The sequence below is a fragment of the Phalacrocorax carbo genome, chromosome 6 (genome assembly GCF_963921805.1).
Source record: "Phalacrocorax carbo chromosome 6, bPhaCar2.1, whole genome shotgun sequence".
Lineage (NCBI taxonomy): Eukaryota > Metazoa > Chordata > Aves > Suliformes > Phalacrocoracidae > Phalacrocorax > Phalacrocorax carbo.
In genome coordinates this window covers 58,549,730-58,568,138 of record NC_087518.1, presented here as the reverse complement: position 1 = coordinate 58,568,138, position 18,409 = coordinate 58,549,730, and the positions used below count along the sequence as shown (strand labels likewise).

The following is an 18,409-nucleotide window of genomic DNA, read 5'->3' as shown; positions in this document are numbered from 1 at the left end:
CTTGCCTTGATAACATACTCTTTTTTTCTCAAGACACAACTAAAATGGTTATTTTTTAAAAAAAGAAAATAGTAAATATTATAAGAGTGTGTAATTTTGAGTTGTTGGATATATTTTCTGAAGCTCTTGAATACATGTCACTTAAGTTTGTAGATAGCATGCTGAATTAAAGGCTTGTGTCTTCCATATTTGTAACAACCAACATGGTCTGTTGGTAGCTTTTTGATTCCTTTAAATCAGGAGTACAGTCTTGTGGTCGCTGTGGGTTCAGCTGCTGAAGTGCCTGTAGCTGAGGCACATCCTTTCGTTGCCCAGCAAGCGGTGACTGGAATAAATGGGTAGCGGGTTGTTACGAGTGCAGGGGCTTGCGTCTTGCTTTGCACATTTTGTACGCAGCTGTGACGTGTTTCTTGGTGTTTGCGCGTACACGGACACTGTATTCTCACAAGGTAGCAGCAGAAGTGATTTAGTGAAATGTGTAGCTTTTCCTTAATTACTCTTAGCGTTGTTTACCTGTGAACTCTGGAAACTGCTCGGTTAGCTGGGAAGTGGTGTTTTAGGGAGGGCCTGGGAAATGTTGTGCCTGCTGTAGGGTTCAGGCAGTGAAGAAAGGGATCTCCTTCTGGTTGTGCTGTCAGGGATCATGCTGTGGTCTCTGTGTTGTTTCAGGCTGCGCAACTGTCAACTTTTGTTTGCTAATTGTCTGTAAATGTAACGCTTGTGAGTCCCAATGAGGCAGTTATTGTATATTTGGGGATGAAGTACAGTGCCAGGGTTGGGCTTTACTCTGGACAGAAAGTGAGGTGGTGTGATAGAATGACTGTGGACACGTAAACCTTTCTGTATTTTTTTTTTTTCTCCAATTTGGGAAGCAGCCAAAAGCTACTAGCAAATATCTTTAATTTCTTCTGTCTGAATGAATTTTACCTGGCTCTGATGGGCGTGGTTACCAAAATCTGTCATCTTGTCTGATCTGTATTGTTTTACAAGTAACTGCTGATTTATTTTTACTTCCACAGTTGAATCCTTTAGAAAACAAAACCCAGCCCTAATATGAATGTTTTGGTAATAGGTTGTTACAATGTGTTCTGCTACATGGTACCCTATTGCCCTTCTCAAACTCCTGCGTGGTCTTATGCCCTAGGTCTCAGTGATTCTTATTATAGCATTAAATATCTGTTTGATGACAACATTAACATCTCCTTGATCCTTTGCTTAAATAAAAAAAATTATATTGTGATGATACAGAATTCTGATTCACCAATATCTTGTACAGTATTAACTATGTATTTCTTTGGTTTCATCAGACTGGCAGATGGGGCCGGTCTTTTAGTAGTGGATTGTTGCCACAAGCTGACTGTGCACTTGTAACTCAGAGGATGTTTAAAGAGGTTACTGGTTTTTGTTTGTGTTTGTTTTTTTTTTTTTATAGAAGTGTAAGACTATCGAATGTCACTTAAATTGTGTGTCAAAACCTAGTAGCTAGCCAAACCTAACATTTTGGGCACGTACCATCCTCATCAGTATATGGAGTGACATTACATAGAAGTTAGTTTTATATCTCTAATTTTTCAGGCATTCTTCTTGATAATATATAGTTCAAACAGTGGACTACTTTCAGGCATAATAAAAAGAAATTTGTTAAACTAATTTTTCCCCACTCCCACGCCCCCTGCCTTGGAATGCATTAGTGGTTGAACTTTATGGGTTTGGCTGAAGCTTTAGTAAGCATTTCTCAGCTCTTTCTCCAAAGAATCGTGATCAGTCTTTCTCAAAATAAAATGACAAAGGCAAGTTAAAATTCTGTGATAAGACACTTGCACACCATGATAAAATGGGCTTGGGATGTTTACATAATCTTCCTGGTGTCAGACTGGCACAAAAAATCTTCTGTGTTATATTGACCTTCCTTGCATTTTCCACTAACAGGCCTTTTTGAATCAAGTAAATAGGTCCTTATTTCCAAACGAAAGTGTAAGTCAATGGTCAACTAATCAGAAAATAACTGATTTCATTTGATGATGATCAGCTATGTAATTTCTAAGAAGAGCCATCTCCCTTTTCTGTAGTCAATAACTGAAGAAAATGTTTTCTCTAAGTGCTGTGCTCTGACAGGGCTGCAGGAGTGCTGTTATGAACTTTGATAGCATGGAGGAAGACCCTTCTGTAGCCGCGAAAATATGCTTGCTTCAAGTTATGCTGTAAGTGCTTGTGAAGACAAGTTGTGGATATACTAAGTAAATTGGTGGGTAAAATGAAATACTACTGCAAGACCACAGGTGTTGACATGGGTTGTGTTAAAAGAATCAACTGTTGGTTGTATGCATCTGTGTTTAAATGGGCTATGTTTATTGAGTAGCTGAGACAACTTTCTTATGTGGAAATTTCTAAATTGGTTACACTTCTCACTTCTAAAACTTTTACGTTTTATTTCTTGTTCTCTGTCAGCAGCTGCAGCTTGGAATGAACTTGTAGCTCACAAATAAAGCTGGTTACCAGCCAGTCATTTAGAAACTGGTTTACTCTCTTGAATTTGAATATAACTGATAGAAAGCTGACCTTTTAGCTGATAATTTAAAGGAAAGAAGAGTAATATCCTGAAGGTAGGGTCTCACCAACCTGTGTCACCTGACTTGTTTAAAAAAATAAAATAATTAATGAACTTTCAAGTGTTGACATATTCCGTAAGGCCATGCTTATGTTCATTCAATGCTCACTTCATATATCCCTTTGGAAAGGGAACCACGCACAACTTGGTAAACGGGAGGTGAGCATTTTGGTTCTAGACTGTAGGTTGTGGCATAAGTTTATCTAATCTCTCTATAAACAAGGAGAATTACACCTAGAAAACACTTGGGCTGCCAGTCCATAAAAACAGATGTTGCATGGACTGATATGTTTTAATGTTGTCAGATATAGGATCCTTTTAAACATACTAATTTAATTTCATGCAAATGTTGTGTGCTTTTTTTAATGAAGAGTTGTGTTAAAAACACCGACTTTTCTTTAAGGCTCAGTGGACATTTAAAAATACAACTTAGTTGTTTTTTACTTCCAAAATCTGGACCTAAAGGCTTTTCATAAATGTAACTGCATTTATATACTTTTTTGTTTATTTTTGCCCTAATGTAGTTTAGATGCTAGTCCTGGCTCCTCTCCAGGAGGAAGTTGGCTGAAAGGAACATTAAGGAAGTTAAGCTTCAGGGAATGAGTAGCAAAGTAAAATTCGTAGAAAGGAGCTTTAATGATAAGCATTATTTCTTTGTAAATGCCTGGTGATACTTACTTGAACTCCAGTGAAATGACTGGGTTGCATTTTACTGAAAAGGAAAAAATGAAAGACATCTTCCAATCTAGTGCATAAACAAACTGACTTTGCAGGAGTTGTTTCTTTATTTTAGCTGATTAATCTGATTCCTCCCTCTGTTTTGTTAGCCAAGGGGGTGGTCCTTCAAGTATATGTGTGTGTAACTTGGCATGCTGAACCTCAAATATAAAGACGCTTTCCAAACCAAGGTCTAAGAGAACAAAGAAATGAAGGAAGTTCCCTGGTAAAGGTTTTTGCTGTAGTCCTTCAATGTTTTCTCTTGCAGCTTTGAGGAGCTCTCAGCCATCTTCTGTATAAAAACACTGTTTCTAATTCTTTTCCTCTTGAAAGAAGGTCTTTGTAGTTTCTGGAAGGTTGTTACATTCCTATGTCAGATTTGAAACTTGTTTGATCAAGGACCATCGTTGGGTGGACAGGATCTAGTGTCTGCAGAAGCACCGTGGTTTGTCTCCTCAGCTAGCATAGTGGGGTGGTGCTTGACAGACAGTAAAGCATGCTGGACTTCTGAGGTAATTAAAAACCTGGAATTGTTCTTGAAAATAAATAGAATTCAGTGTAATTGGGTCAGTGATTGAAATGTTATTGATAGGACTTTGAGCAGTGGTTTCAACCTTGAGTGGATTACTACAATAGGTCTAATGAAGTACCTCCTTAAAACGCGGTATGTGTTAGATGGTTATGTTGTGTCTGAGCTTGTGGCTTCAAGTTTCTTCTTTCAGATGGTTAGGGACTATCAAAATTCCAATATGCGGGAGTCTGAAGAGGACTTTTAAAGAACCTGTGTTTACTAAATGATACTACAGAAAGCTTTCTGATAGCTGAAGATTTACACAATATAAAATGTTAGATGGCTTTATTCTTTATATTAGAAAGACTTGGAGAACTAGTGAAATGGAAGCTGGGGAATGGAATCCATGAAGTTCTTGACTATTGTTAGGTGATATTACAAGAATAATCAGGAATATGAGAGTAATCAGGGCTTTTTCCTCAGACTTCAGCAGAAATCAGTTATATGAATTTGTAGTGTAAAAGCTATAGAGGAAGCTTATAGTGGAACCATGTTTGAGCCCTAAATTAGGATTTTAGCTTGTCAGAAAGTATGATAACAGGCTGATTCACCAGCTGCTTCTCCTGCATGTGTCATTGACTGAGTCAGTTTAATTTATTCTTCAAATATTAGAATGCTAATATCTTTTTTGAAGCAAGGAGACTTGGTCCATGGAATGCTATGTAACTGGCCTGAGAACCACATATACAACTTCAGCCCCAATTATGTGAGACTTTTTATATGTAGAATAGTACAAGGATTACTTCCCGTATTCTGGAAGCCCCCATTTCTTTTTTCAGGAAGAGAAGGAAGAGTAGAGAATATGTAATATATACAGTAGTGTTTGTGTAAGGCTTGAAGTTACTTTTACCGTGTCATATGGTAGGAATAGATGAGACAGTATTCTGGGTTGCCATGATACATGCAACTTCAAAACAGATTTCCCTGAGGGAAATGCACAGTATAAGTATTAAGCTAATTCAATGTGTTACAGTGAAATACCTTTTTAAAAACAAATCTAAATACACTTTTGCAGAAAAACAAATATTGTCTGGCAAACGCAAAAAAATGTGGTGGTAACATTTTTGGCCTTCCTGTAAGGTGTTGCGCAATACCTTGGGGTTCTCAGGGATTTATATAATTGTACGTAATGTGGGACGCTGCGGTCTACCTTCAGCTAGCCTTCTTTAAAATATTTAATCTCCTGGTCCCCTGCAGTACTCCTTTGAGTAACTCAAAAATCTGAACACAATATTGTACTTCTTCTTGGTAATGAAGCGCTGTAATCGGCACCTAATTAAAGATACTAAATGTAAAGTTGAGATACTGAATTTTATGTATTTAAATTGGCATATATAAACTATACATCATACACATCTGTGTATAATACCAATATAAACCTTCATGACTTTTGCAGTAGCTTGAAGTATGTAGCAGACAGGTCTGTGCCTTGCCTGATGACTGACCAGATGAGTGAGAATTGCTGGTAGGTCTGTTTTGCTCACTGGAAACTGCAGCATAGTGGTAAGGCTTTAGTAGTTAAGTCCTGTTCCCCTCATCATCTTAAAGATCAATATTTTCAAACTCAAAGTTCACTCACTCATTCAGGAGGTATCTCCTTGGTCTTAGGCAGGTAGGTGCAAGGGAACTCTTCCCCTGCTCTTGGTCTGTTGGCAAACTGGGAGCTGTGTAGCTGTTAATATGGCTTGGAGCCTGAATGAGTACAGCAGCTTTGGAGCTGGATGATGCCTACGCAGTTCCCTGTGCCCTCCTGCGGAGGGTAGAGCAGGCATACCCGTGCCTGCCTGGCTCCAGACCTGGCCCTCTTCAGTGGGAAGGAAGTGTCGGTGTCCCTGGGAGAGGGCTGGGAGCAGCATCTGTGTTCAAAGTCTGACTAATTGGCAGGTTCTTGAGAGAAACCCCCTCTCGGGGAAAGAAAGCACGCTTTTCAAACGGGTTGGCTCTGGTTTTGATCACACATTAATAATAATTAATAACAGCTTGATCATCCTGATGGTGCTCTCGATTTGGCATGCTTCCCAGGCAATGTAGGTTACCTTTTATACTCTTCAGATGTAACTTGAATTTCAGCATCTGAAAAATGCTGGGGATGAAAAGGAAACCAATTCTTTTTGCATGGTTGAAAAACTGGCTGAGATGAGCTGAGCAAAGAACACCCGTAACTGGGGGCTTCCGGCCTGAGCTGGTTAGCTGGAGGGAGGGAGATCTGGCAAGGATCTGGTAAGTGTTCGGGTTTACAGAGCAGAGTCTGGGCTTGAGCTGTCTGCGTGGCCGTGGCCTGTGATACGCGGTGTAGGACAGGAGGGCGCCAGGTAGAGCGGCTTCGCAAGCGTGAGCGCTTCAGGGGTAAGGTAAGGCAGAGCAGAGTGCGAGTGGCTTAGGCGTATGCGCTTCGTGAGAGGGTGGTGGCAAAAGCCCTGCCTTGTGTGTAGTTAGATTTGTTGCTGTGACCTAGCTAAGATTTTGGGGGGGGGGGGGGGGGGCTGTGGTGCATCTGGTTGGCCTTGTTACAGCTGGGAACAGCTGAGCTGTGACTATGGTCTCTTCTCAGCAACAGTGAAGAGTAGCAAAGGGAAGGACACTTCATAGCTGCAGTGCATCGTTGCTGTAGCCAAAAGGGGGAAGCTGCTGCAGGCCTGCAGAAATATCACTGGTTAAATGATAACCAGTTTCTAAAAGTAACATTTGTTTAGGAAAGCCTTGAGGAGGCTGTGTCCAAAAATGCAAAGAAAAGATTAAAGGTTTAATGATACTGGCTTTCTTGAGTCTTTCCAGAACGTTGTGTTAAGCAAAATCACTTCTCTAAAGCCAGGAGGTGTTAAACCGAAGGCCCATCCAGAGTTTCCTGTGTTTCCTGGAGTTGGTGATACCCAGTGAAAGTACCTGCCATCATTCATAGGGAATTTATTCTCATTGAAATTAGTCTTTCCACCTTTAAATATACCAATAACCTGATAGCTCTGTGATTTATTTTTTTTTAATTGGGGAGCCCTGGTTTCGCAGAAGGGGCTAGGATGAAACCTTTAGCTCTTTCTTTGTGCTGTTAGAGGAAAGAGGTGCATAGCTCTTGGGAGTCAGGAGGATTCATTTCTGTACTACATGCATGTATTGTCTTAGTAGGGCAGTCAGTAGGATTGATTTCTCTACTACCTGTATGTGTTGTCTCAGTAGTGGGATGTGGATTTCCTGTTGCAGGGATTGTCAGTGTAAAGGTGGGAAGTACCAGTGGTCTGTGGTTTAGTGATGGCTAAGTACAACTATCTTGTCAGATGGAATGGCATGCACAGGGTTGAAACGCTTTTGATGCATAGCAGGCATTTTCATTCTTAAAAGAAGGGTATAGGCTTGGAAGGGCGAGTGTAGGAGTACTGCGGGTGTGCTGATAGGAATACTGGTGTCTTGCTCCTAGGAAGGTTTTCTCATTTTCAAATTCCAGTGACTTGTTTTCTGGAAGGCCTTAAGTCACTTATCAAAGAATAACTCTATGAAATCTTCTGCCACTGAATATAAATGTTGAAATTAACATAGGTGGAATGACAGAATATGAAAATCCTGTTACTCTATCCTAATTAGGGAAAGGGATAATGAACTGATACTAAATGCCTTCGTGTCTAGGTCCAGGAGTCTAGGCTGATGCTGACCATTTGAGAGCTGGCTTTAGATTTTTAGGAAACCCTGGCCAAAGGGATATAGGTTTGAATACTTAGCTATTAATCAGAATCTTTTTTTTCTCTTAAATTAGCTTGGCCCTGGGTGACTGCCATAGGTGTTTTCCCCAAATGAATTCTTCATGTGTTTTTGTTACAAATGTCACTGTGAGCCTTTTGATTTTTAAACGTTTGATTTTTGCAACTGTGCCTTTTGCTTGTTGTATGTGTTAACGTTTTCAGACTAAGGATTTTTTTTGGTACTAATTCTCTGAATACATTCCTAGGAAACTCCAAACTGCTTTTAGAAACGGGAGTATTGTTAGACCCATTGTTCTGATTTAACTGCTGTCTTGCATGGTTTTCTTGACTATACTTTTTCTTAGTATTCTTCATGTAATTGGTTTGTACAAACATTTGCAATAACTTTTTTTAAACCTAGTGATGTGTTGGTGAATGAATGTTAGTAAGAATCTTGACTTCTGTCCCCCACCCCATCCCCTGCTTTCAGCTATCTTAACGTGGAATGTGAGCCTCAATGTGTAAGCCAGACTCGGCTTGGATTTACTACTTCACCTTAAGTCTTCCTAGTTACTTTACAAAGTAAAGAGATAAAACCCAATTGTATACTTCCTGGTTCTGTCACATAGGGTATTAAGCAAAGTTAGTGCTTTTCTAACGCTTATGTGTAAGATTCTTAGAATTGGTGACTCTTAAAACCTGCTGTGTATGACAGTCATATTTGCTATGTTCTTAAGACTGGCCCTGTTTCTGCCAACATTTGTTTTTGGAATAGTGGAGTTACTTGTCCTATTTTAGAAAGCTTAGAGCCTTTGAGAAAATAATCAGTCTTAAGTGAAATGTACAAGTTACCTTTATCACAATGCTGTTTTATTCAAAGTGAACTAGCAATAACTTACTCTTTCATAGCGATAGAGAATAAAGGATATTGACTGTGTGAAATAATAATGCGGATATTAAGATTTAGAAACATTTAGCAATTTTTATTCCTTTCTTGTATAAAAGATGGTGTCAAATACTAGTACTAGAAGTGATTTTTCTAAAGATTATCTTGAAAAGATTGTGTTTAGTGCTTGTTTGGTTTTTGGGTTTTTTTGTTAAATACTGAAATACTTAAGCTTTCCTGTCCAATGGTGACATAAGCATCCACTGGAACCTTTCTGATGCTTACGTTGGGACCTTACTATTCCCAGCTGTGGGTTGTATCTGTGGATCTGAAGATTTTTAGCAAAATCTGTTACTGTTTCCAGAATGAATGTTAAGCATATGGAAATTGGAAGGTTCTTTGCAGCCCTCTAGGAGAGCTCTTAAGTGTCACTTTGCTGGAGAAGATTGCGTCCTGCTGTTTTGTTTGGCCTGTATTGTACCTCTTGTTTTCTGAAGGCATTCAATGTGTTTTCCTTCTGATATGACATGAAAATAAGATACTGCTGGATTTGATTCACAAAGTTCATTGTAGCATTGTATCTAAATAAAAGCTGCTGCTTTAGCAACCAGCCACTCGGTCTGTATGCTGTCCTTCAGATAAATGCATGGTGTGCTGAGATGGAGTTACTTTTTCCAGTTGAAATCTGCTTTAATTAGATTCTATTAGAGGATCTTGGGAATGGACTTTTTTCCTGTCGCTCAATGTCTTTAGTATCTTAGCCGTTATTGTATAGGCTGTACTGCAGAGTTGTTTGTGATGACCATTGAGCAATTTTGTGCTTTGAGGAAGTCGGCAAAGGTCAGAATAAGTAGTTGCCAGCAGCACCACTTCAAAGGAAGTTCTTCCTCAACCTTGGTTTTGACAAATTTTAACCTTTTGCTGGGCAGCTAGCTCTTCCTTTAAGGAGCATCTGGGTTTTCTCTGAGTTGGGCCAGGGGGCAAACTGAACTGTGAATCGCTGTAGGTCCAAGCCTCTTACATATTCAGTTGCTGAAGGAAGCTCTAGTGAGGTGTTTGTTGGAAGATAACTCCTGAGGCTGCTGTTTGTTCTGTAGTGATTGGTGACTCTGCCAGGCTGCATTACCCCATAGCACTGGTCAAGAAGTGGCAGCAGATTATGATCAGCCCCAGTTACCCTTGTTCTGGGACCCACAGTTTCCCTGACTATCTGCTCAGAGCTCCCTTCTACTCCAGTAGCACCTCTCGCTTTTCCTCCAGGACCCCTCACAAACCCCAGGATTGTCCAGGCACTGGCAGTGGAGTTGGGTCAAGGCCACTTGGTGTAGAGGTGACCTGCAGAGAAAGTGAGGCAGGAGAAGAGCTGGCAGCACGAGGCCTTTCATGTAAGATGTTCAGGAGCTGTTGTAGATTCACGGGTGTAAATTCTTTGTGACTGTTTACTGCACACTGGTGGGGACGCTAGAGGATCTCTTGCTTTGGTGTAGGACCAAAATGTGGTGCCCCTCCTCCTCTGTCCTGCTGCTGTAGGGATTGATGAAGTTGAGCAGTGGGTGGTCTGGAGTGTTTACATTGACATACTTGTACTGCTCCAGTGTCCATCAGTAATTGACTGTTTCTTTATCTATTTTTCTACATTTTCTGTGCCATCATTAGTTGATCAAGTTGTTTTAAAATAAGCTTTTATTTCTATTTATTTTTGCAATGGGAAGTCTGAGCTGATCCCGGGTTCTGTGGTATTTCTGCACTGCAGAAATGAGCTCTGTGAGTATATGTCAAGAGTTCCTCTGAGTCTTCCTTTGTAGATTACTTGCATGTTGCCTCTATAATACTGTATTGTTGTTGATGCTTGTGTTGCTTCTGACAGCCTTGGGTGTTCTGGAGAAATAAATAATCTCAGTGTCACTTCATGCATATTATATATATTTTTTTCCTCTCTTCAGCAGCAGGTTTACTGAAAAAAGTATTAAAAAACAGCGATTGCATCCTCTTCTTTTTTTCATCACAGGTGGCGACAGGCAAGGTTGCAGGAAAGCTGAGCTCCACTCTCTCATGGGTGAAGAACACCGTATCACACACCGTCAGTCAAATGGCCAGTCAGGTGGCAAGTCCATCTGCCTCATTACACACTACATCCTCCTCTACCACTCTGTCTACACCTGCGTTATCACCATCCTCACCAACACAGCTGAGTCCAGACGACTTAGAATTACTCGCTAAACTTGAGGAACAGAACAGGTGAATGGAAAACCTTGTGGTCCTCAAAGTATAGTAATGAGACTACAATTGGTTTGTTGCAGTTTCAGCATTGAGGCTGTTAAAGGGGAGTTAAGTAAAACTTTGTGATACAACATTTCAACTTCAAGGCCCTGAGGCTTAAGAAACTGTGTTCTTGCGCTATATTTTTAAAAAGTCACTTCTTTGTGGAACTCAAGGTGTTTTTTGTCTCCTGGTTTTATGGGGGTGTTTAGCTGCCTCTAATCCTAAGACTTTACACTGGAGCCATGTGATTTTCACTATCCAATTTCATAGAATCATTCAGGTTAGAAAAAACCTTTAAGAACATTGAGTCCAACTGTATTTTAAATAGAGTGCACAGGGATGAAACTTCTGTATAACCTTCCCAGCTTCTTAGATCAAAAATGTAATTTCTGTTAGTTTTTTGAAATGTTAGATTTCTGAATTCCATTTTCTGTTATTTTTTTCCACTTTTGCCCAGCACTTGCTTTCTGCTATATAACCTGCACTGTTTAGGGATGGAACAGTGTTCAGCCATCTTTATTTGCAAGAAATGGTACATGTATCCTGCTGTTATGCTAATGGTGGCAGATGCATAATGTCTTAATTTAATGAAAAGTAAATTCCTAATCAGTCTTCTCTATTCATCCTGGCTTTTTTTGGCATAGTAAGCAACCATTTTCTTGGCAGCCTTTCCATGAGTATATATTTATCTTTACTATCTACAGTTCATGATGAAACTTTGAGTTGGATCGGTTGCTCTTGACATGCACAGTGATTGCACATTGGCAAGCTTGCTAAGAAACAAAATTGGACTTTATGATTGCTTAATGCTGAATTTCCAGAACCTGTACTTATCTGCACTCTCGAGGCAGGACTTAAGTCATCTGGCCTTGTGCAAAATTTGGTAACATTTGACAAGTGTGCTTCAGTTGTTCATGAGAGATTGACTCTAAAGGGAGATCTTGAGCTCCAAATAAGTTTTAGATACAGCAGATAGCTGCAGGGCTTTGCCTGCTGAAGATTGCTATCCCTTGTGCTGTAGTGAAGTGCAGAGTTTGACAGCTTAGCTCAAACTAGCTTCTGTTCCAGTCTCTGCTGGCATGCTGGACTTTGCACTGGGGCCATTGAGGTACTCGAGTTTTTTTTACTCTGCTGATTGTTATGAGGGTGGTAACTTGCAGTAGAGGAGAAGTAGGGGAGGAGGGGCTAATGCCATTATGTCACTGGGCGTGTTTTCTCTCATGTTTGTATTCTGCATCCTAATAGCAATGCTATTTATGGGCAATTTGTTACATCTGTCTAGTTCTTGACTGAGAATGGAAGGCAACTTCTAGAACTACCTCATCCTCTTGTCCTTGTGGTTTATGGGATTGTCTTTCATCGGAAGATGACCTCTATGTAATTTTTGCTGTGCAAGTAGCAAATTGAGGATTTATCAAAAGAAGAAAAAAAGTGCTTTTAAGAAAGCTAACTTGTGTTTAATCTGAGGCATTTGGCTCTGTTCGTGACTAAGTGACTAACTTTGATTCGAAAAGCAGTAGTATCCGTTCTTTGGACTGCTTATCTGTGTTAGTGTAGTGTCTTTATGTCTAGAGTCATCTCATTAAGCCCCGCAGTTAGGCTATTTTGCTTCTTGAAGGAAGAATGTGAGCTTGGGTTTGCTAGCCTTTCTTTTTCAAGCCAGCTTTCCTTATTTAGTAAATAAGCTGGCCAATCCTGTCTGGTTTTCTTTAACTATAGCCACATGTTGTTCAATCCCACATGAGTCCTCTGTGTGAATTCTGATTGGAGGCTATCCTATCTTGTGTACCTTTTCTTGTGAGATACTACACTTTTAATATGGAAATGTGATGTTCTTATGCTGCGTGCACAGTAGTTTCAGAAGAGTTTGCATCCGTGTTTTAGCACAGCGGCACTTTGTTGACAAGGAATTGCACTCAACACAGGGAATTACTCTTATTTCTGCTTGCTGGAAGAATTGCTGGTGGTGGATATTTGTAAAAGTTTCCTTTTCACTGTTGGCTTTTATGTCAATAAGGAGAATATGAATTAGTTAAACAGTTAGAAATGGAAAGAACTCAAGCTATGTCTTGTAGCATTTTGCAATCCAATTATACTGAAAGTCCCCTCAGAATCATGAGGTAGCTCGGTCCAGAGTCCTGGTGGAGCTGTTAGGCATTAGTAAATCATTTATAAAGCTTTAGGTGAAAGAAAAACAGTGACTAAATTCCACAGAACTCGCTACTTACTGTAAAAAGAACTTCCCATTTTCAAATCTAAGGACAATGAGTTTATCCAGGTAAGGTCAAATTACAGAAACGTAGAATAACTTCTATAGAAAGCTGAAAGCGACTACTTAGAACCTTCTTTTTTTATAATCATAATGTGCTGCTTATAATCTGTACTTGTTTTTCCTCTGTGATTACTCTGAATTTGATCTGTAGGCACTGCCTCAGATTGAGAGGAGGAGTTCCGAACCATAAATTTTCATTATGGATCAGTACAGGCCAGGCTTCTAAACATTAAAAATGAATTTTGTTACTTTTTCCTTAAAACAAGATTTTTCTGCATTCCTTCATATGGACTAAATTAAATTTGGCCTTCAAAAAGCTTGATTTTTTTTTTCCCCAAAGGCACTAATATTTAACCCTTTTCCAAACAAAATACTGCTGCAGAGACTGTACTTGTCTTGATGAATTAAATTACCTTTTTTCTCTAACTTCCATAAACACCAGTAAGTGAAAGCTGGGAACAAGGAAAGCTAGTGTAAAGATCTGTTACCATAGCAGAGAGCTTAAGAATTGTAGGTATGCTGAGATTTGTATATAGTCTTGGGTGTGATGTAGCTCAGGTTATAATTTATTAAATATCTAAAACCAAACCTGACCTTGCTGAAATGCTGGGGGTGTGTGTGTTAGCTTCTGTGTCGGTGCATTGAGGAATTATTCAACCAGATCACTCTCATTTACAGATGTTGGAATTCTTGGACGTTAAAGCCCAAAGGAAGCTCTTGATAATACAGCAAAGCACTTTTTCAAGTTACTCTGAATTCTTGCTCTTAACCTGACGTGGTCTAAAAAATTTCCCCCTGCTTATGGGGCTCAATATTAGTTGAGGACGAAGCATGCCTTTTTGCCCAGAATCCCCAGCTCCTTGCAAAATTGATGCCCGTAACAAACAGCTAACAGGGAAGCCTCTTCAGCAACTTGCCCAGCACTTGGCACATCTTCATGTATCTCTCACTCCCTGATAACCCCAGGAGTTCTCAGATCTGAACTCCAGGCTTTAATTACACATTCATTAGCTATACTAACTGCTATTGTGGCCTGTTCATCATTCTTTTGGTCCGAGATTTTTCCCGTGTTCACAAATCAATATGGTGTTTTATAAACAGTTGTCAGCAAGTATCAGGTGCTTTAAAATTGCTTCAGGTTTTAATTATGCTGTCTGTACTTACAGTGTCAATTAAAAAAAAATTGTAATTAGGTAGACTTTTAGGAGGCTAATTTTTTGTCTTTCCTTTGAAATTACTGTCTCTTGCAGTACTTTGACATTTGACATTATCATTGAGGATATTTGACTTCCTTATGTGCTCCTTGTCAGTCTGATGCACGACAGCTGTGGGGTTTTTGTTGCTAGTGAAATCAAAGCCCTCTTGCTGGTACTTAGGCCTCGGAACAAAACTTGCACATCTGCCCAGTAGGGCTATTAATCTCCAGCTGATGAATGTGTAATAGTGTTGGACTTGCAATGCTTCTGTATGTTCTCTAATTTGATACCTTTATGTATTAAGATCTAGTTCAAGGGACCACAAAACACTTGTATTAAAATCTTGCTTCTCTGTCTGCATGATGTGATATTCTTACCCCTTTCTTAAAAGGCTGCAATGTGAGCTGTTGTTCTGTCTGCAGAATGACTTGATCTCAAGAAGAAACAGTAGTATTGACCAGTTCTTTTCAAATTTAGTGTAAATGGATGCTGGAAAAACTGTTCCACTGAACCTTTGGGTGCATTTTTTGTAAAGAGGTTGGAACAATTGACTTCTAAACAAACAATTCATAGTGTGGTCCTGTGATTAGAAGTTGGTGAATTTGTTTTTTGTGTGTTTTCTTTGCAGACTCTTGGAAACAGATAGCAAATCCTTGCGATCAGTAAATGGGTCAAGAAGGAATAGTGGGTCTTCTCTTGTATCTAGTTCATCAGCTTCTAGCAATCTCAGCCATCTTGAAGAAGACTCATGGATCCTGTGGGGGAGGATTGTGAATGAATGGGAAGATGCACGGAAAAAGAAAGAAAAACAAGTTAAGGTAATAGTGGGACACTGTTTTTGAGGATATATTTGTAATGTGATATCAGTGATACTGTTTGGTCTTCCTATTGGTTTTATTTTTCTAAATAAATATGTAGTAAAATCTTCCAGTTGGATATAGTTCCATCCCTAGGCTTTGGTGGTTCCTATGTAACTGCGACCAGGCTTTGGTAACAGTTTTGCCGAGCAAAAGTCTCTTATTGACAACTAGATGCATTTCCGATATTTTTGAATCCTAAAGCTTTTGGTCTACCTCTACTGAGAGATTCCCGTGAATACAGGGAAGATTTGCTTCATGTTCCCAAAATGGAACACTGCAAACCCACTTAAGGGCCCCTGACATCTGGATGCTATGATTATTTTCCCACTGAGAAGCTGTCTTTCTAAAGCATTCTTATTAGAAGAGCTGATGATTCTACTGTGTGGGGCTCTGAGTTTAGTTTTTTGTGCATGCCAAGTGTGTTGACCCCAGGGATGACCTTAAGCAGAGGAACACAAAGTTTCTAAATTCCGAGTGGACCGGACAAACGTTGGCCAGTGTGTCTGGGTTAGTTGTGGGCATGTACAGAAGTGGAATTCAATTACCCTTTAAATTCGAACCAGAACGCACGGAGGGCATTTGAACACATCCGTGTTTCAGAGGCAGCAAGTACAGCAGCGTGGGATTTTTTGCTCGTAGGCAAGTCTGCTCTGCTTTGGGTCTTTATTGGCTCTAGTCGGTAGTTTTATGTGCAGAATACAAATTTCAAGGTCTTTTGAGCAGTTTGAAATGTGTGTATATGAATAGGTTGTGGGAAGGCAGAACAATACGCTGAAGTAAAGTATCTTTTATGTGAAGCAATTGTGAAGGGAGAACATGACTTGAGAGAGGAAACAAGGGAAGAAAATGAATTCAAGACTTTCTGCTTGCATGGGCAAAACAGTTTCTGGAAAGATGTTCCCAAAAGGCCGTGAAAAGAAGGCCGCATGAACCTGGCGAGAGAAGGAAGTGAGATGGTAATAAGTAGATCTGGCTAGATAGAATTCATCTGAACTGCCTGCATTTGAACATTTTAGTGTCATAAGTATCACTTGTTTTTACAGCTGGCCAAGTATAATTTGGGGAGTATTTGACTAACTTTCAGTAAATATTTAATGATATTGCTAGTGAGTGTTCCTTTGCTAGTTAAATAATTCTCAATATTTTTTTGTTTTTATTTTCTTTGTTGAAAATCAGCCTAAACTGTATCATTCTGCATTTACGATGGAATACCAGAACATCCATACCTATTTCCTGACTGTGCCAGTAGGTATGACTTTAGCAGCGTAGGTGCCTTTTTGTCTTGGCTGTAAAAGCTGGTCTTAAGTTATTAGATACCTGGTAAGTTTGTTTTTGTTTTAAGTTTTAGACATAGGCGTATATACCTTCCTGCATAGGTGATGTGTTCTATCCTCCTGTCTCTTGATCTACTTCAGAACTCGCTTCCTGTTTGTGGAGGGCTTCTGAAGGATTACTCAAGTCCTGCTTTTCAGTGTGCGTAGTACTGCGTAGAAAAGCGTCATTTTAGTGCTGCGTAGCAGGTGCGTTTTCCTGCCATTCCTTTAGGAATTCTGGAAGGATTAACCCTGTTCTGCCAAGCAGGAGCATGGTAACTTAAAGAAAACCACTTGCTTATGCCTTGTTATTAGTAGCCCTTGAGGCTTTAGATGACTGATCTACAATCTGATAGTGCGTTGTTGACAAATGATAGCTAAAGACAGATGTGGAAAGCTGATGTGCTGATATCTTGGTGTTGGAAGTCATTTAGGAAACAACACAGGGTGTTGCATTTGTGTTGTGGACAGGACAGAGTTGGAGTGGCACTACTAGGATGGTTCTGAAGGAGGCTGGAGACCTTAGGGATACTATAAAATTGAGGTCAGCGATGCAGAACTCTATAGCAGGAGTTCAAGCTTAACAAAAACAAAACTTGAAAGCAAGAGTCTTTTTAAAAGTTATCACTGTTGTGTTAAGTAATCAGTTTGGAGAAGTAGGAGAAATATTTGGAACAAACAAGAAAAAGAGGACACTTTGCAGCATAGGAGATTACTCTGGCTGTAGAATAAATACTAGTGGCAGAAACTATCCTTTAGGAGACAGAATATGGAGACAGAACACTTGATAACAGTTCTTAAGGTACCAAAAATTATTAAAGGAACCCTTTTCTCTTGAAGAGACAACCTCCTAGGTCGGACTGACCCTACTTGCAAAAAGTACCACTAAGAGAGTCTGTAAACTTTCTGACTCATGCTTTTTTCCTCAGTTTTCAGATCAAGCAACAAGACTATTTTCTGCTTGTGCTTTCTGAAAAGACAGGTATCAAGTTCCTAGATCTATTGATCTGGGAAGGTTTTGTATAACACCTAGGAAGGAATTGAATAATATCTAGCTTTTTTTTTCAGGGGAGATAAATTTAGTGAATTCAATAGAAGTAAACCTCATGCTTTCTTGGTCTGGTATCTGAAACTACATTTAAATGCTTTCTTAAAAGAGAACTTGGGAAAACTGGCACACCAGAGAAGTTAGGCACAACTTGTCAAGTTTGTCAAATGACTTCTGCTAGTAGTGCTGTGCAGGTGTGTTTGTTGCAGTTGGCTGTGCTACAGTTAGTTCTACTTCTTATCATTTACCTGTCTTGGAAATAAGAAATCACCAAGTAAACTTATCTCGATCACTACAAATATAATTAAGGGTGTTACTTTCAGTCGTCTTCTGTGAAATATAAAAATAACTGTATTAAATTCTGGCTAATGGGAGTTCTTGTTGAAAATTACTGGAATATGAAGTTTTTCAAGTAGCTTATGTGAATAAGGGACTACTCTCATTAGCTAATTTAGCCACTAAAAATGATTTGGAATCTCCTTATTCTGTGACCTAACAATCCATCACACACAATTTGAGACTTACACATTATAAACAGTATGGTTGGTTTGTGACATAATATAATTGTTTTCTGAAGTTATGAGGAACTTAATTTGTTGAAGTGTTTTGTTCTTTAGGCTTATGTTTATATTTCCAGGAAATATAAATGAATTTGTATATATTTTTTGTGCTTTAGGAGCTTGTTCGAAAAGGGATACCTCATCATTTCAGAGCAATCGTTTGGCAACTCTTATGCAGTGCTCAAAGCATGCCGATCAAGGATCAGTATTCAGAGCTTTTGAAAATGACATCTCCTTGTGAGAAATTAATAAGAAGGGACATTGCTAGAACATACCCTGAACATGATTTTTTTAAAGAAAAAGACAGCCTTGGGCAGGAGGTCTTGTTCAATGTAATGAAGGTAAGTCACGAATTCCTACAGAAAATATGTTAGCAAGAACGTGCACAAGAGTTTAGAAAATTGCCTTGTAGGTAGTGGACTGGCATCAGTTTCATGTGTTTAATTTT

The 18,409-nt window shown here is 39.4% G+C and overlaps 1 protein-coding gene across 8 annotated transcripts in view; it reads left to right on the top strand.

The window, feature by feature from the left end:
* Positions 1 to 18,409, top strand: part of EVI5 (ecotropic viral integration site 5) — an 84,065-nt gene that overhangs the window by 2,200 nt on the left and 63,456 nt on the right. For 5 of the 8 annotated variants that reach the window (XM_064455504.1, XM_064455502.1, XM_064455503.1 and 2 more), the window contains exons 2-4: positions 10,459 to 10,688; positions 14,809 to 14,998; positions 18,078 to 18,302. In XM_064455504.1, the coding sequence (XP_064311574.1) occupies positions 10,540 to 10,688; positions 14,809 to 14,998; positions 18,078 to 18,302 (564 nt within the window). In that variant the 5' untranslated portion in view covers positions 10,459 to 10,539. Of the gene's footprint in view, positions 1 to 10,458; positions 10,689 to 12,890; positions 12,991 to 14,808; positions 14,999 to 16,243; positions 16,290 to 16,337; positions 16,361 to 18,077; positions 18,303 to 18,409 lie in introns of those variants that run through there. The other 3 variants (XM_064455501.1, XM_064455506.1, XM_064455505.1) reach the window with 3 other exon arrangements.